The 20,084-nt window shown below is 42.7% G+C and overlaps 1 protein-coding gene across 10 annotated transcripts in view; it reads right to left on the reverse strand.

Annotated features, from left to right (window-relative positions):
• Positions 1–20,084, reverse strand: part of mcf2la (mcf.2 cell line derived transforming sequence-like a) — a 101,535-nt gene extending 81,451 nt beyond the window's left edge. For 2 of the 10 annotated variants that reach the window (XM_072657433.1, XM_072657427.1), the window contains exon 1: positions 9,754–9,992. In XM_072657433.1, coding sequence (XP_072513534.1) covers positions 9,754–9,907 — 154 coding nt within the window. In that variant the 5' untranslated portion in view covers positions 9,908–9,992. Of the gene's footprint in view, positions 1–455; positions 516–3,699; positions 4,005–9,753; positions 9,999–20,018 lie in introns of those variants that run through there. The other 8 variants (XM_072657432.1, XM_072657428.1, XM_072657435.1 and 5 more) reach the window with 8 other exon arrangements.

Here is a 20,084-nt window from a genome sequence, read left to right on the forward strand (position 1 = left end):
CCTGTAGCCAACACCTGGTGTTAGAGTGCCCCATTCTATTGGCAATACTTCTCTACAGGGACTAAACAGGCTGTGTGTCAGGGATGGGTCCAACCTAAAGTAGCTGAACGCATTCATTAGAAGTGGTGTCCACAAACATTTGGACATGTTATTACATGTTATTTTGAAAACAAAATAGTATCAAATATAACAATACCTCCAAAATGAAAGTAAAAGTAAAAACATCCAGATATACAGGCTCTGGGAACAGCTAGATACTATTAAATAAAATGTATTTACTTATTTTTTAATATTACAGTATCCCCCATTTTTATATATATATATATATATATATATATATATATATATATATATATATATATATATATATATATATATATATGACCCACAACACAGAAAAACTCATCTCATAATTTTTTTTCAGAAGCAAATCAAGACAAACTGCTCAAACTCACTTGATTCCAGCGACATCTGTACCAAAACGATGAACCTCCACAGCAGCTCACGGTATTATTCACTGTTCACACCAAAACACCAGCGGCTCAACCTGTGTGATGCTTCTCGCCACTCTGTGTACACACACGCTCAACTGTTCTAATGAACTGCGCTCAGTTCAATGAAACTAAATAAGAGGATCAAAAACATGGGACACGGGACGAATATAAAAAGAGGAACGACCAATGACAGCAGGGTTGAAATAACATGATGTCCTACAGATGGACATCCAGCTGCACCCAGCACATCTGACCACAACACTTGAGTAATGTGACATGGGACTAAAAGGGATGACTGAAGAAAAAAGAAAAAGTCCTTTAGCTGGTGCAGTAAGGCTAAGTGGTGCATGCTAGGCTAATAAGAGGCCAAACATGCTGATGGCGCCATTTCATGTTTCAAACATAAGAATGGACAAAAGTATGGTCAAAAGATACACAGCTATGCAACGTTATAATGTTTTTATACAGGAATGGGTGATCGGCTAAAGAAATGCATCTAATTCACGATACATGACGTACTATATTTATTTTTTCTGACATCTAAAATTTTACAATGGGCAAAAAAAGTACCACTGGCACATTTTCATGAGTAAAACACATTAAAAACACTATGAGGGCAAATGATTTACATTTTACACACTGCACTTTACCCATTAAACCAATACTACTTGCATTCTTTCTGTTACGAAATATGCAGTTAGCTTAGTGTTCTTTAAAAGGTGTCCTAAAATGGAAAACTGTTTACCTTGGCAAAGCTGAATAATGAGAGCTCGGTACATGACATTGACATTTCACTACAGCTAGCTAACCCACACCATGCCGAGAGTGCACAGGATAGCAGCATCTGCTTAAAACAATGCTATGCTACACTATGTGGCTTCTGTGAGCCATTGCAGTGGCGTTAACAAGCCAATTCGAGCTACAAATTTTATTTACAAGCCCATCAGAAAATCAGCATATTTTACACTGTGCCAAAATAACAGGGTTGTAAATAGGTGTGGTAAAACTATATCTGAGCATTTTTCATCCCAAGTCACATAACTTAAAATACTCATGCATTCTATGGTACCTTTAAGTACTAATGATCTCCATAATACACTTGGACAATCATATTCTGACATACTCGGACAGTAAAATAATAACAGAGTAGTACCCAGTACAGGTAAAACACCACCAATAGGACTAAACTATGATTTTGCAATGACTGTTCCACCCAGGCCTGTGCCGAAGGTGACTGAGTGCACATACACACTGCCTGTTATTGCAGGCGCTCTGCTCCTTTGGGAGATGACGCATAGGCTTCCGTCCCGCTGGTAATCAACCTCACAAACTAGCTGTGTGTAGAGAGACTGGAGCTGAAACGGTTGCCTGTGTTATTACTGCGTTAAAAACAGATTATAAAGAAGCTGTTTCTGGGGTTTTTACTGCTTGTTCTGTTTTGAATGGGAGCTACGAGGGTTACGTAGCTAAGAAGCCTGAACTCTGAACTGTGGCTGTATTTTTGCCTATTTTTGCAACAGTTTGTCAAACAGTGTTGAAAACCACACATTTATTTGAGCTAGCTGAACAAGCGGTAGTGGTCTGATGAAGTGTGTGGGGATTGAGGCATACAGTTAATGCATTAGCCTGATAACTCCAGTGTCCAACAGTCTTGACCTATAGATGTGTTATTCTTATTATAAACTTTTTTGTGCTCCCAAACTTTAGTGAAGCCCACTAGTAGCGGTTTATTGGGGAGAATATGGAAGAAAGGATTAAAAAAATAATAATTAAAATGGCAAAGCACCACAAAAGTCAAGGCTAGGCTAAATTCTAACCCTACAAGACCAATTTCTTCAGCTAGCTAACCGTACATTGTATGGACTGGACACCAACAAGAAACTGTCCACCGCAGCACTGTCCAGTAAGACGTGGGAATAATCCTAATAAAAAATTTAATCTTACAGTGTTAAAAGTTATGCTAGGTTAGGCCAGGCTGACGTGGGCCGTCATGGTAAACCCCACCAAATAATTGCAGAGCTTGTCATTTTTTCTCCACGAGTCCACCATAAAACCAACAGCGCTTCATTCTGAGGCAAAATAACAGGGTTGTGAGTCTGCTGAACCACATCAGAGCATTTTCCACCCCCACCAAAGTCACACAGTTAGTATCTCTGCGAGTATTGAATAATACAATACTAAATAAATGCTCTCCATAGCAGCTTTAGATGGTTACTTCAGCATGGAGAAGCTATATAAACTGTACAGCACAGAAACGGTTCTGTCTGTTTAGTGGATTTGATGATTACTACAGCAACACCATAGGCAAATAATGACACAGCGTATATCCTCCTTCTGCCTGTGATGACGCAGGGTTTATAGAGAGGAGCATTGTCCTTGCTGTCTTTGTGTATTTTTAGGCCACTAACGGGGGGGTATGCAAAACACTGGGTCTGGAAGACTACTCTACACTGATACACACTGAACGAGCCAAAACACCACACACACACACACTCACACACACACATACACACAAAGCTATGCTAATCTGTTAGCTGTGCACGTCACTTTGGTAATAATTACATCCTTTGTTTGCGTGGTCCAGGTCGCCTCCTTTTGCTTCCAGCTCCCATGTGACCGTGTACTGGTTGGAAAACGTAATTTAGTGGCTAGCATGTCACAGCAGTCGGTCAGGGCATGAAGTCATCACTGCTGAGTCACTGAGAAAATCCACTTTAACCGATTCCTTCACAAAGGCTTAGAACCAGATTTCGGAGCATTGCTTTGAGGATTTGATTGCATTCAGCGACAAGAGCGTAAGTAAGGTCAGGATGCTGGGTGATCATCTAGCTCCCTACCTCTTCCCCAACGTCCCAGCTCATCCCAAAAGTACTGGATGGAGCACCATCATTCCAGAGACCGCAGTTCCACACCGCTGACAAGATCACATCCCATAGGGTGATTTATTACAGCATTCCTTCTACCACCGATATCCAGTCCAGCACTACTAATCAATACAGGTATGCCATCTCTAACAGCTAGCGTACTAGCCTGGTCATTTAAGCCATGATGACGGCTACCCCAGGTGAGAGCTGAGCCCATGAACACTTCAGAACACTCCACAAGTTCAACACCAACACATCCTGATTTTTGAAAGCCAAGACGAAAGATATGAGACATGCAGACACAATTTTTAGAAGGGGCAAGCAAAAGCATCCAAACTCACAGCGCAGCCAGTCACAGGCAACTGTAAACCTGTAGAAGCTCTCCACCTCCTCCAGAGAAATCCTCACGTATCCTCCTCCTTCCACCATGGGCTGCAGACACACCTCACACTTCCCTTCCAGCATCTCCGGTTCTCACGTTCACCTGCACTTTCAAAGCTAGCTTTCCTTCCCTTCCTGCTGCTCACATTTTCACTACCTGTCTCTGTCTCTCTCTCTCACACTCACTTTCTGCTTCTTTCTGCTTCTCTCTCCACCTTTTCTCTCACTCTCTCTCTCTCTCTCTCTCTCTCTCTCTCTCTCGCGCTACTTTCCTCCTCCACGCTCCTCTCTCTCTCTTTCTTTTTCTCTCTCTCTCTCTCTCTCTCTCTCTCTCTCTCTCTCTGTGTCTCTCCCACACACACGCCCACATGTGCAGAAAAGGTGTGAACAGCATAGCCAGCAGCATCACACTTAGATTTCTGGCTCCGCCCCATCGGAGCTCAGGTAAGATTAACGGCTGCAAGACAAAAGCAGCGCCACCCTTTGTACGCGTGTGTGTGTGTGTGTGTGTTCACACACACATAGTCACACGGAATCTGTCTTTTCTGTCTTTTGAAGAGGGGCCATCATCCAAACAGGCAGCATGACAGTGTTTGATACAGAGGGGAAAAGCCCCTAATAAATCTGACTGAGCATGTATGGAATTCTGGGATTTTTGTGATCTTTTAAGCAGCCTTTTAAAGCAAACGCAAAGAATTACACGGGATAAAACAGTTACAGACAGAAGAGCTGGGTTTACTGGATGCAGCAGTTTCTGATATCTATAGTTTTTAAAAGTATTTCACAAATACCAAGTGGTTTATATGGTACTAGGTGGATTATAAGGTACATAGGTTCTTAGGAGCTTGTCCACTCTGTGGAAGGTCCAAAGTAAACCAAGTAACTTAAAGGTATAAAGAAAAGCAACAATCCTTGCAATAGCCATTAGGCACTATTAGCCCACTATTACTGTTCGGATATTAAAATCTTGCGTATCGTCCGAAACCGATTTCTTCTTTCAAACAAAAAAACGATGTGTCCACCTTCGATATCAGCGAGTCTTCGCCCCCCGACGATAGGCCAGATTCACACTACACAACCTGTTGTCTTGTAATCTGGAATCTTTTAGTGGTTGGGTTTCTCACACTACACGAATGCTCAGCGACACGCTCTCTCAGATGGCGTCTTTCAGCAGTTCACACGTAGTGACCAAGCCAGCAACAAGGGAACGCCAATTTGCCTCCGACCTGAGACTTCTGCCAATCACCAAAAACAGTCAGCGACTCCAAAGCCAAGGCCAAAATCGTGTAGTGTGAACCTAGCATTAGGGGGTTGAAAACGAGTGTGAGAAGGCGGGGCTTAGTGAGGAGTGATTAAGGTAGAAACCAGGCAATTAGAGGCTTTTCTGCTTCAAACGTTGAAAGATTAGAGGCAGCGATAACATTCAAAACCGGTTGTCGCCCGCCGGTGCATAATACAGGAAAAAATCCACTCTATTTTGTTGGAGTTTCAAACTTTTGGGGGCGCAATAGCAAGGTTTGGAACAGTAAAAGTGTAGTTTATCACCGTAAAATGATGACTGCTGGATGAATCACTTGTTTAAAAAAAACAAAACAAACAAACAAACAAACAAACAAACAAACAAAATATATATAGTGTTTAAGTGCATCTTAAGATTTAAAAAGGACAATCCTCTCCAGTCTTTTCAGTCCAAGATCAACACCGGTCAATAGCAACATGCCATCTATAATCATAAAGGTAATTAACAACTTAATTCATATTAATGTGGCCTATTTTTATGTTATTATTGATGAATATTTATTGTTGCATGCAAATGTTTGATCTCCCCTGCTCAAAATATCAAAAGGCATTTTCCACAGTTACAGATGAACCATTTCTTCAACATTTTAAGCATGATTACTTTTTATTATTATTATTATTTTCATCATTTACAGTTTCAAAATAACAAAAGCCTGAAGCAAGTTTGGGCGTGCTGCATAGTCGCTACTTAACATCACCCCCTTTGGCAAATATCACAGTTTGCAAATGCTTTTTGTAGCAGCTAAGAGTCTTTTCATTTTTGTTTGGGGGATTTTCACTCGTTCTTCCGCACGAAACAGCTTCTAGTTCTGTGGCATTCTTAGACAGTTTTGCGTGCGCTGCTCTTTTGAAGTCTATCCAAAGCATCATTATGCCTGTAGAAGGTATACTCTTCTCTTCTCACCTTCAGCTTTTTATAGACCGTGTGATATCTGCTGGCAGAATTTGCTGCTCTTTAATTAAATCCATTCCTTCGTCTAGCAGTAAAATATTCCCAGTGCCACTGGCTGCAGCACAAGCCTAAAGCCCTCCCGTGCTTAACAGTTGGAGAGGTGTTCTTTTCATGACATTCTGTACCCTTTTTCTTCAAATCACAATATCATTTGAAGAATGTACAATACCTTTGTTCACTGCAGCCAAAAGCTTGGATTTTCATTTCATCTGTCCACGGGACCTGTTTCTGAAACGCATCAGGCTTGTTTCAGGCTTCTTGAACATCAGGATGTTCCTCTAAAAACATCTGATACAGGATGCAGGAAAGGCTGTATTCCAGAATATGACTCAAGGCCATATTTGTGCAGGTGTCACTGCATAGTAGAACAGTGCACCATCACTCCAGAGTCCAGAGCTAAATCATCCTGAAGGTATTTTCCAATCAAACTGGGGTTTTGACTTTTCTTGGTCATCCAGACCTCTCTTGACCTTCACTGTTCCTCTTAACTTTTGCACTGCTCTCTTCTTACATCTTTAGTGTTTGTACTAATGTGTCTTCAGTTTTAATGATGTCTAGTTTAACTGTGTATACAGTCTTTAACTTATGTCATACAGTTTTCATATATTTAGTCTAGTTATGTATGTAGTCATATACCTGTCTCAATAGCTTGTGTATTAGTGGAAGATTACCACTAATTAGTATTAAGTAAGAATTTCACTGTATAGTGTAACTCTTATAATCGTCTGTTATAATCTTATAAATGGGCATTGTCACCAGGCAACCAACGCACCTGAAGGGGAGGCACCGTATACCCGGCTCTGATGCACCGGCTAGCAGACGCCAGTGACTACCACACCATGCTACAGTGATGTGAGGGGAAAGCGCCATCTACCCACCCTAGAGAAAGCAAGGCAACCTGCGCTATCTCGAGGCCCCGGCTGCTGATGGCTAGCAGCATGATCATGATACGAACCAGCAATCCTCTGATCACAGTGACAGCGCATTAAGTCCGCTGGACCACCCGGGGCCGTGGAACAAGGTCTGCAAAGTCAGAGTATTTATAAAGCTTTGTCATTTTAATCACTTGGCCCTTCATAACAATAACTGTAAACTAGGTTTAGCCCAAACAAGCCAAAGAGAGGCAAAAGGGACCTCGGGAACAGACTTTTGCACGCCACTGTATTCTTACACTGCTGTACCGAGTACTGTGCTTCTACACAGCAATAAGTGCATATTTACATACTTAGGAGATCACAGTCGCCAACATGGATGAAACTGCTGTGCCAGTAGTGAATCACCACTGGATATCCTTCTTAGTGTAGGTTTAAGCTTAATCTGGAAGCCCTGAAGTATTAAGAAATCCAGTGGTTCCGTGTCATCTTGCATTTACCTTTGACTGAAGTCTGTATGCATTTATGCTGTTTTCTTCTAGGCTTGAAGGAGCAGTGAAATAAAGTATCCATATATCTGGTGTTCTGTTCCCACAGTCCAGAACCACTCGCCTTCACCAGAACACACACACACACACAGCGTATCACTGCACAATACAAAGGTCAAAATACGGGGTGTGTGCATGTGCGTGTCCACCGGTCACACTTTGAGCTAGACTTGCCACCTACTTAATAGTCGAGGCATTCTTCAGCCAGCCAGCCCTTCTTTAATGATAAACCACTGTTCACGAGTCTCACGGGCTGTTCACAGACCACAGCACAGTCCAACACGAGAGTGCAGTATCGGCTATTAGCATGTGGTACATCAGTTATGATACAGATATAGGAAATACAGTACACTGGTGAAATGCTTTAGCAAAAGACTAAAGCAAATAAAAAAAAAAAGAGAGGAATTCTAAATAAAGCCTCTGCTTGAAATGGTTTAGACTAGAACACAGTCAAACACGGGTATTTGCTGGCAGATTAGTCAGCTGCTAAACAAATGGAACAAAGAGCAATGGGTTTACAGCAAAAGCCTGCTCTTTGGAAGGCACACTGAGGAAACATGCTCCTGAGACCGAGCATATTGTAGAAATGCACTGGTTCAGCACACTGTATAAACGCGCAACTGTAGTAAAAACTGCACAGAAAGGTGCTAGAGAAGCTGGCAGTGCAGAAAATCAAACATCACAGCATCAACAGTTGCAGGGTGCAGATGGGCTACCGTGAATGCTCGGACACAGGTCAAAGAGAGAGATAGAGAAGCTTATGGACAGAGATTTAGACTCACTCAGGCAGTTTAAGAGGCTCTTCTGACATCTGTTAGTGTTTCTGTTCAATTCCTCGTCTGTTCACTGCTACGACTTTGTGTCCGAGTGTATGTCCTTTTAAAGCGGAGTCTGTTTCCTGTGCGTGTGTGTGTGTGTGTGTTTACCTTACACATGGCCCTGATGGCCATTCAGAGTATTAATAAACCCTGCGTGTGTTTCTCCTAGTATCGAGACCACTTTTTTTACAGGAAGACTTTTACAGAGTCTGTGTCTACTATCCCATTCACATTTAGCATTATGGAAATGCGAGGTGTATGTGACCACAAGCCTGTTTACATCTGGCAGTAGCATGCACTTCATACCTGGATAGTGTCTGGATTTACTCTGTTCACACTTTTCACTAAAATGCGCCGCCTGCGTGATCACATTTTACTTTCCAGCATCAAAAGCGCACCGCCACATACATCGTTCTTGTTTTACTTCCTGTCCTCAGTGGTTTCTCCTCAAGGCGGTCCCACTCCGGGAGCGCTGCAGGTTCCACACCGCTGTAAACTAATAGATAGCTCTTACACTCCTGAAACGCCTTGACCAGGAAAACACGAAGGGAAATGCACTATTGCAGTACTGTGGACGCTACCACTATGCCATGGAGGTCGCAAGTTCGAATCCCGAGCCAACGCTGCTTTGCCATCAGCGCCCGGAGTCTAAGAGAGCACAATTGGCCATGCTCTCTCTGTGTGGATATATGGAGCTCTGTTCCCTCATGCTTGGCTGGAACAGGCCAATGCTGGTGTGGAGCTGGGGATCCAGGGCTGTCCTCCGAGCATGTCGGCAGCCTGGGAGTGCCTGCCATTTGTTTGAAAAGAGGCGGTGGCTGGCTTTGCATGTATCTGAGGACACAAGTCCTTACCCTCCTAGTGTTGGGAGACTTTCTAGGGAGAGTTACGAACGGATCACAAGAGATGAGTGTTAAAAACTGGTGTGATAATTGGTCAATAATTGAAACTCATCCCAGCAGGAAAACACCTGCAGACTACAAGCACACACACACACGTGCACTGCAGAAGTTGGTCAGCAGTTTCAGTATTATTTATTATCTCCTCCTAGTTGCCCTCTACAATCTCAGTGACAATTCCACTTCCCCTAAGGAAATAAACACACCCACCCACACACACACACACACACACACATTCTCTTTCTCAGCACACCCACCAAGTTGATTCACTTGCGCTTTTAGACATTTAGACAGTGCCAACAGGTTCTTGTCTATCTGCTCCAGGGAGCAGATGCCAAGAGCAATGCCTCTTTACAGCTTGTCTAGTTTGTATGTGTATGTATGTGTGCAATTTTACATCTCTGTTAGCAACAGGTGTGACAAAATACTCAAAAGGCCAACAGGCACATTACGCCCTTCTTATAATAATAATATAATATAATATTCTGTCTTATGTCAAAACATTCAGCAAACACAGTCTCAGATATGCTGCTGAATATTGCAAGGATATTATCACTCCTCCCACACAATATCACACAGCCTGCCTCACTCTCTCCTCAAACATGAACAGTCACATGCACCCTCACCGTTCCACTCCCTCCAGGAGCTCCTGCGGCCGTAGGTGCTGAAGTTTCCTCCCTGCAGTAGCGTCATGGACAGGCTGTGTAGAAGCTGCGAGACTCTGTTCAGTATCCTCTGAGGAGCCTCCTGGCCCTCCCGCAGCAGCTCCTGAAGAGACATCCAGGCTGCTGACTCAATGACCTCAAAATGGACTCTGGCCTGACCACTACCAGTGCTGACCTCAGCTCAGACCAGCCGCACTGCACCTGGACGAACCTGGGTCAAGAAAAGCAGGTCCAAGTTGAACTGTCCCAAACAGAATGACAATACAGCAGTAGTTTTCCCCTTACTTTAAGGGGAAGTGAGTAGTCCAAGTCAAGTGGACTTGTTCCCTTTTGCTGTGCTTTAAGGGCAAGTGAGCAGTCCAATGAAAGCATACAAATCTGGTCCAATAAGCATGTCCTACAATATAGCACAGTTGGGGAATTGGAAAATCCAAAATTATACCAAGTCAGGCTGGTTAAAAGTACTGTTACTACAGCTTCACTTTCCTTCACTTCGTTTAAAGGGTAAGGGAGTAGTCCAAGTTATAGGGCTATATAAACTGGCTCCATTTAAGCTTGTTCTAAACAGTCTTTCCACTTTGTGTTACTTTAAGGGGAAGTGATCAGTCCGATTCAAGGCAGGAGAAGCCTTGAATCGGCTTCAAGGGGATTGAACTTAGTCCAACAGTATAGTCCTCACTTTGGTTTGCCGTAAGTAAGGAAATCAATGGTCCAATGCAAGAAAAGATGGCCAAGCTTTCTGAATCAAGCCAGTCCTGAACAAACATACAGTAAAGCTTTGCTTTATGGGGAAGTGAACAGTTCGATTCAAGGCAGGAGAAGCTGGTTTAAATACAGCTCATCCTACAGTACAGCGGCGTTGTCCCATTACTTTGCTATGCTTCAATGGGAAGTGAACAGTTCAACTGAACGCACGAGCAGCTGGCCCAATTCAAGCTTATCCCAAACAGAACAGCAGTACAGCTCTTCAGAGTTTTCCCCTTCACTCTGGTTTGCTTCACTGGAAAGTGAACAGTCCAAGGTGGTCAAATTGAACCACGTCCAATAGTATAGCAGAGTCTTCTTCTTACCTTGCCTTGTTTTATGTAAGGATAGGAATAGTCCAAATCAATGCAAGACAAGTTGGTCCAATTCCAGAAGAAAAGTTTTTCCCACTTTGCTTTGCTTTAGGGGGAAGTGAACAGTCCAATCTGAGCCAACTAAAGCTGATCCACTTCAAGCAGATCCCAAACAAAACAGCAGTATAGCCAAGGTTTCCCTCCACTCTGCATTGCTTTAAGGGGGGAGTGAGTGGTCCAATTCAAGGCAGGAGAAGCTGGCTTACATAGAGCTCATCCTCTGGAATACCAGTGTTTTCTTTCACTTTGCTTTGCAGGGAAGTGAACAGTCCATGTCAAGCTAAGACAAGCCTGTCAAATTAAACCCAGTCCAGTAGTATGTTTTCTCCTCACTTGGCCATGATTTAAGTAGAGATATGAATCCTTACTGCAAGACAAGGTGGTCTACTTCCAGCTCGTTCTGAAGAAAATTAGAGTAAAGTTTTCCCTTTAATTAGCTTTGCTTCAAAGGGAAGAGAACAGTCCAATTTGAGGCAAGAGAAGCTGATCCAATTCGAGCTTCTTCCAAACAGAACAGCAGTAAAGGAGAGTTTTCCCTTCACTCTGCTTTGCTTTAAGGGGAAGCGAACAGTCCAAAGTCAAAGCAGTAGAAGCTGAGAGCAGTAGGCGCTGGTCCAATTTTAGCTGTTCCCAACAGAAGAACAACGCAGCAGAGGGTTCCTCTCACTTTGCTTCTTGGTTAAGGTGTTAACTGGAAGGATCCAGGAGTTGCGTTCCCGCGTCAAAAAGCATCTTCGCACTTCTGTTCGTTGAGGCTGGCTGCCGGTTCTCACGCTGTCCCTCGTACACTCACACACACCCACACAAACACGTCCTTGCTTGCAGTGAAGCGCGGAGCTGAGGAGAGGAAGAGAGGGGTGGGCGATTTGCCGGGACGTTTTAGCACAAATCCCCATCTGCTCGGCTAATTATACCGGCGGCAGCAGCAGCAGCCGATGTGCATACACACACTCACATACTCACACTCGCATTGTGCACTGGCATTCTCGTGCGCCGCTTAGGGGACAAACTGAAACTTGTTTTCTCTGTTTTTGTAAACTGCATAGCAGGGGATGAAGCAGCAGAATGTCTATTGCTGAATGACACACACACACGTATATATCACATACATTGTTTTTTTCTACCCAATTTTCTACTCAATTTCTAACCAACACACCCAGAGAAAAGTGCCAGGTCGGTGCCGGCCATCATCGCACTGGAGTGATGTGGGGACAGAGCGTGAGCCATCTACACAGCTGCAGAGAGCAAGGCCAATTGTGCTCTCTCAGTCTCTGGCTGCTGATGGCAGGCAGCATGACCCCGGTCATAGTGGCAGTGCCGGAGACATTCTTTATGCAAGGATGCTCTGAGCATATCAAAAGAGAGACTTCTGAATGAGTGCATCAGTGTAATGTCAGTCTCAGGTGTATCAACCTTCACTTGTTATAGAGGTTCTTCACACTCATCATCCCTAAAACAACAATGGTTCTTAACGGGGCCCAAAGTGGTTGTTCTATGGCACCGCTCAAAGAACCATTCAACACGCAGAGAGGTTAGGTGACCTGAATATGTATGCAACAGAGAGAGAACGAGACACACACACACATACACTCAAAGACATAAGCCAGATTAGAGCAAACAGCACCTGTAGCCTCTCCGTGCCCTATACACACACTGACACACTGACCTCACACTCTCCCAAACGTGCAATAATTACTAACCCAATATAAAATAAGATGTAAAGGTAATAGCTTATACCGCCTTATTTTAAAAGTGCTCACAGCATCTCAAAACGTGGAATGTATTTCAAAATGATGACATGTCTGATGTGTCAAATATCTGCAGTCACTCAACCTGCATTATTGCGGTCTAAGCGCTTATAAGAGGGCCTTCAGTCAGCCAGACTTGAATTTGTTCAGTGGTGAGCAGACTGTTATCCTACTAACTGAGCTAATGCTAACCAGCTTCTCTTTCCTGATTCAGAGCAGTTCAGCATTTTTTTAATGATCAGACTGACGGTTTAATATTAATAAGAACTAATTTAAAATTGAACATCGGTTTTTCGGTTGTGAAAATAACAGGATGCGATTGTACAGCCTCCCAATAATATTTTAAGGCGGCATGACAAAAGTGGATGCCTCGCAACCCTACCTCACACACGACCATGCTACTGTACGCAGAGCCATACACTAGCACATCTGAAATCTGAGAGAAACGAGAGACGGTTCCCTGATGACTTAATTTACACACTCTCTCCTTCTCACACACACACACACACACACACACACACATGGAAAGACACACCTCTGTATACAGTAGCTCAATAATTATCACATAGCAAATTCAGCCTTTGTTAAGAACTCCTCTCTCTCACTCTTTCTATCTCATTTACATTTACATTTACGGCATTTAGCAGACGCTCTTATCCAGAGCGACTTACAAAGTGCTTTGCTATTTACCCAAGAAAACCTCAGCTAGTTAGAATAGACTAATACAAAAGATACCTCCAAGCTTAGACATTACTAAACACAATACAATAAGGCGACCATAGAACTATTCGTCCAAGTACTCTCTGAAGAGGTGGGTCTTCAGTCTGCGTTTGAAGACAGCGAGTGACTCGGCCGTTCGGACATCCAGGGGCAGCTCGTTCCACCACTTTGGTGCCAGGACAGAAAAAAGCCTGGACGCTTGTCTTCCGCGGATTTTGAGGGATGGTGGGTCGAGCCGAGCCGTACTTGAAGCTCGAAGGGCTCTTGGTGCGGATCGGCTTTTGACCACTGCCATTAGATACGGAGGGGCTGGTCCGTTCTTGGCTTTGTAGGCCAGCGTCAGGGTTTTAAATCTGATGCGGGCAGCTACAGGAAGCCAGTGGAGAGAACGCAGCAGTGGAGTGACATGGCTAAATTTTGGGACATTGAAGACGACCCGTGCCGCTGCATTCTGGATGAGTTGCAGGGGCCTGATGGTGCGCAGAGGGAGACCAGCCAGAAGAGAGTTGCAGTAGTCAAGTCTGGAAGTGACGAGAGACTGAACAAGCACCTGGGTGGCCTCTCTAGAGAGGAAGGGTCGAATTCTCCGGATGTTGTACAGAAGAAATCTGCAGGACCGAGTTACGTTTGCAACATTTTGCTTTGCTTTACTTTGCTGTAAACTGCAGCTCCGAGGTTAACGTAGCAGTTAGGCCCCTCACAATGGCCGTCCCCAATATCACCAACTTTAACACAGTGCACATTTCCACTCTCCCTCTTTGCCAATCGCTTAGAAGAAATAAAAAAGCACGAGCTCCCGCATTTAAGAGGCATTTAAACTTTATTCTTGTAATATTTAAACATTGCTAACAACTTTGTAATCATGTGCATCTAGAGCGGAAATGCGGAATACGTGAAAGTGACCGATATTGAGGATGTGACCGTTTGTTCAGGGACTATATGCTGGCTAACTAGTAGTAGAAGCTTCCATACACCGATTAGCATTACCTAAACTTCCCCAACTATGTCAGAGTGTTGACATACTGATTCAACGGATTCTGCTGGACCCTAAGGAAGTTGTTCTCTGGTGTCTACATAGAAGCTATGTAAAGCTACGTGACTTCGGTCAGAGCAAAAATGTATACAACACAACCCTAAGGTTTGGTTTTAAAAAGAAAGATGCTGTTTTTAATCTCATGAGCTGTGCTCTGACTGTCTGGTTTACAGTAAGGAACTGCTCACACAAAATCAACATGTCTAGCTGGAATGTTAGCGTAGCATATCTTTGTTTTTAGCACTGTAACAAGAATATTGAAACGTTTTTTTTTTTTTGGTAATTATTCCTACCAACCTAAGTGTCACCCGATAGTACTGCTAACCTGCCCAGCTAGCTGAACACCTCATCTGGAATGTTGCTAGGCAAGGTTAGCTTTTAGCCTAGCATGGATACCCACTTTCTTCCTGTGCTTTCTCCTCCACATGCACCACTTTCAGCATCTATTCCCCAGCTGGTGGCATTAGGCATCATGAGAATGAATGAATGTCTCTGAAAACTGACTAAAGCAATATACGTTCATATTCTGTGTGCTACAGCACCGCCATCTTGAACTACAGCAAGAATGCTAACAGCTTAGCATCATAGCTTAAAGAAAGGAAACCTCAGATTATACTTGGGTTAAGAGGAGGGTTTTGTCAATTTCATTTATTAAGGAAAAAACACAGAGCATGAAGATGAAGAGTAGGGCGAAAGAAACAGATTGTGAGAACAACAGCCAGAAGGACAGGCAGACAGAGGAGACGGAAACAAATCTAAATTCTTGGCAGACTCTGGATCCATCACCCCCCCAGCATGTAATTCCCCTTCTTCTCCCAGTCTCCTATCCTATAAACTCGCCTTTAGCAGCGGAACCAAGCCCGTCAGCCTACTTACAGTCCGAGCTATTTCCCAGCCAGACCCGAGAGAAAGCACCCCACACTGCCGTCTATTGAACCCACATCCCCATAGACCCAAAAGAGAGAGAAAACAGGGGCGTCCCATTATAAGCCCATGGCAACTGTGAAACCCTATTAGTGCAGCAACGGGATGCAACCAAGTTCAGGTTTGGGAGGCGTAACAGGGTCCAGTAGATCTATGCATTTCTTCTTAGCAACTGTAAACTGAGGTTAGACATGTTTGGCAGAATAAAAACCTAATGAGAACTTGTAGAGCACAACTGGAGGCAGCCCTGTTTTCCCGTGTGCAGGGAGAACGTGTTCTCCACTGCGCTTCCACACTTTTTTTTGCACCTTTCACCTTTCAGCTAAAGCAAATCTAACCTTTTGCCCCCTAACCTCTAGTGATGTAACGGTGCTCACTTTAACAAAAGAATGTGTTTCACTTCAGTTTATCACCTTCCACTGAAACAAAAAGGTCCCTGCCAAATGACCACTTGTATCTTAAAGGTGCATTAGAATGGAAAACTGTAACTTTAACCCAGGCAGGGTTAAATAATGAGAATAATGAGATAAATTCAGTATTTGGACGTGACACATCTTGACCCTCAAGCACTGTTGTCTCTTCACGGGAAAACAAAAATCCAGCAGTACCAGAACAGAGCTGTAAAATGGGCCAATTCCTAAACCACAGGAATTATTATATAATAACACCCCAAAATTACATTTACTCAATCAACTAGAAAAAAGTCTTTTGAGGCTGTAAGTATTTAAGGATATTTAAGTATTTTGTCAAAATAATGACATATTTTCTCTGAATTCTACAAAATTTTATTTAATGATGTTAGTCTCATGTTAATGTCAGATTGTTATTATGACTTATTTTCTCAAGATTTTAACCAATTATATCACTACAATTTTCTCAAAACAATCACTAAATTCTTTGAGATTTTGTCATGACATTTACCTTTAGTTTTTCAGTATTCTGACTTATTTTCTTAGGATTTTACAAGATTTATTTTATTATTCATTATCAAGATTTTACCTGATTCTGACATTATGTTTCCAAATGTTTTGTTCATTTTAATTACAAACATATTTCAATTGCAAATTTTTTTCAAAAAATGACTAATTTTCTTAAGATTTTACCAGAGTTTGTTATTATGACATATTCTCTCTGGATTTTAACAGATCTGGTCATTATAAAAAAGCCCCCTCATTTTAATGAATAATAAGGCAGTAATGAATGGGTGTCCCAGCTTTGCTCTGCTACACATGCGAAGCCCATACAAAGCAGTCCAAAACTGCTCAAAAATGTCATTTTAAATTAAACATGCTACTCTTCCAAATACATATTCTGCAGTGTAGCCATGTGCTATTTTGGGGAGTATGTGACTGTGTGTGTGTGCGTGCGTGTGTGTGTAGATAGCGTGACTGTGGCCTGACAGCTGTGGCACGGTATTACCTCTGTGGCTAGACTAAGAAATAAACACCCCAACCAAACTTACGCAGGGGGATGTGCGAGGCCCACAGACAGACAGACAGAAGACAGACAGATGGGCACAGTGGCTAACACACATATCTGGACTCTAAGAGACAAGTAAAGTCTAAATTCATAGCTTTGACATTTACTGTAAAAGTCAAGAAAAAGGTCAAGCATTTCTAGCCTTGACTGTATTTCCTGTGACATGTGTGACCATGATGTTTACATATGTCTCTTATTTGGAAAAAAAAAGAGGAAAATATCATTTTCCATTACATGATCCCCAGTGTTTTACTACTGTTACACACTTACTGTTACAGTATCCAATATCACGAATGTGACAAAACTGCCCATTCTGTCATACAGGCTCACACTAATTGTTCTGTTGGAGCTGCAGTGAGAAACTAGGTCAAAGCAAAAGTGATAATCATGCGTTTTGGCTCTTAACTTTTCATGCTAATGAGATGAGAAAGGTCATTAGGAAGGGCTTGATCGATTATGAGATTCCCACGAGCCTCTGCAGTAAAGTGAGGAGAGGAATTTTAAACAGGTCTATGATCAAGTAGCAAAGTCCTTATAGAACATAATAAATGGGCCGAAGTTTGCTTCTGACTTTGCACTGGAGCTACAAGGCTAATGTAGCTTACATGGAAGCTGACGGTCCACCAATTAGCCCTGTGAATGCCTACATCACCACACACTTGCTTCAAACTGGATGAAAATGTTCAGTAATCTCGAACAGACTTGCTCATGTAGTTTATGACTCTGAAGGACACACTGACTAAAACTGGTCCATATGTCTGTCAAGTTTCCTAAAACTATTTATACATGGTTGTTTATAAGGTGTAAAAATACACAAATTCAAAAAGCATATTGTGTATCACGAAAAATGTATCACGATACGATAAAATATCGTCATGTTGCCCAGCTCTACTTTTTTTTCATCTTTTATCATTTTGATGGTCTATGGCATTCTGTTTCCTTCAGCTTGTTAACAAATGCATTTGTATAGCTGTCCATTAGGGGGAGCTCAAAGTGTGATTTGTATTTATGGCAGTGGTGTACAAGTGAATTACACCCTTACAACTGTAGGGGGAGCCCAGGAGCAAAAATATCAATCCTCACATAATTCTGCTTTAATATTTCTATTTTCATTAATTTTTAAATTATATTTAGTTTTTTTTTTTTACAGCTCTAAACACTAAACAAGTACAGCCGTGCTTTGTCCTGATTAAATGGTCTAGCAACAAGCTAACGTCCTGACAGCCTTGGCTTGCAGAGACCGTCTGCAGGACCTTTCTGTTCATTACAACAGTAGCTGAGTTGTAGTGGATCTCACATGAGCTGCACTGTACCTGAGGAAATCACTTACTGGACACACTGGGTATCCAGGGGAAAAATCTGCCTAGCTTCTGCTGTGGAAGCTCAGTGAAAGTGGTCTGAGACACGCTTGGTCTGGGAAAAGGGGGCGGGTCTATCAAATAAGTAGGTGAGTTTGGCTCTGGTTGCAATTTTGACAACATGGTTAACAGTTTTGGCTTTATTAATATAGAAGAGAAGGGAAAGTAACCACGGCGGCCGTATTTTTAAGTCAATGACATAAACCAAACAAATCATACAAAAATAGTACAAAACGTAGGGGTCACAAAAAAATGTAGATATATAAAATAAATATTTTAGGATTCTCGTTTCAGTAAACAAAAAAATTGTTTACCAATATTCATTTCAGGACAAGAAGAACATGGCTTCAGGGTTTTATATATATATAACAACCGGTATTGGTGTATTAAGATGAAGGGGGTAAACCATTTCCACTGAAAAGATGACCTACTTCTGTACACTCCACTCATTCAGAGCTGCCTTGAGTGAGTGGCTGTGTTTGTATGTGTGTTTTTAGCCAGTACCTGCAGGCCGCTATAGATATGTAGGGAAATAGGGCAGTGCTATGAGGAAGCAAGAGAACTACATCATTACACTGAGGTAGAGTTACACATGATAACTAAGACCATGTGTATGTGCTCGTCTGGGAGACTGTCATAGTCATAGATGCTCCAGACACACATAATAGCAGTGTACGATATCTATTATGCATTAAGCTGGCCATAACTATCGAGATTTTGCCAGTGGCATCCCGATTGGCTACCCTGGCTATGCACTTCTGAGCAGTGTTGGCCATTTCAACTAAATTCTAAAGAAAAAAATATCACTGGTTGTTTTACGAACAGGCGTTAAAGCAGCATTATGTGAGAATTGGTATTTTGTGCTCCTGGGCTTCCCCTACAGGTGGGGAGCTATGGTGCTATGAGCTTCCCCTTGTGGACGAGTATTTGAAACGTGTATTTGTTGACTGACAAGCTGAGAGATACAGGGACTGATACCGGAATGAGATACGACAGGATTTTACACAAATATGGCATTTAAGCCCTGCCATGCTATTCTCCCTTTTATAGTCAATGGAGCATCAGAATGAGTCCTAAGCCGCTATTTTGGGGTAAAACAGCTATATAAATGTTGCTTAGTGCTGAAAAGATACCAGACTGTGAAGATAGGAAGAAGTCTGGCTTGTCAGACGTAGCGTTGAGCCAACCTCACACCTAAATGATCACATATTTACCCCAAGTCACGTCAAGCTCATAAATAACAAGTGGTTTGAGGAGAGTGTGTGATGATTAGGGCATGGACTTTGTGCTATGCTAGTTAACTACTGGGCCATTAGGTCATATTGTTGGCTACATTAGCCTCATATCTCCAGTACAAGGCTAACAAAGCAAACTTCAGACACCAGCAAAAATCTCTTAGCCGTTTGACTACATTTGGTATCAGGGCAAATTGTGAAAATGACATTTTTCACCAAGCTACCTCTTAAAAGTGGCAATTTCTGCTTTAGTGGTTCATTAAGGCGTTCATTAGGCGAATTAGGCTTTAGCACCTTGTGTCTGGACCCTATACTTTATCAGAACATGTGGTGAAAATGCAGCAGAAAGCAGCACCTGCCACAGTGCAGTGCGCGGACCAGGTAACTGTAGAAGCTCCTTCAGAGGCACAATCAGCATTCCTATGATCCTGTGCAATGTAACAGCTGGCGTTTACAGCCAAGTACAGCACAAATACAGACCTAAACACATCCACACCCACAAACAGAGGTTCAGTAAGAGAGAGCTCCCCCTCAGAATGACACCATGCAGGTAAAGTAATTCCAAGGCACATACACACACTCGAGCACACACACACTCCAGCTCCTCCTACCGATGCTGTGTGTGACAGCGTCGAGCCTCCTCAGGAGCTCCTCCAGAGCCATTTCACTCATCTTCA

This window comes from Salminus brasiliensis, chromosome 15 (assembly GCF_030463535.1).
Source record: "Salminus brasiliensis chromosome 15, fSalBra1.hap2, whole genome shotgun sequence".
Classification (NCBI taxonomy): Eukaryota; Metazoa; Chordata; class Actinopteri; order Characiformes; family Bryconidae; genus Salminus; species Salminus brasiliensis.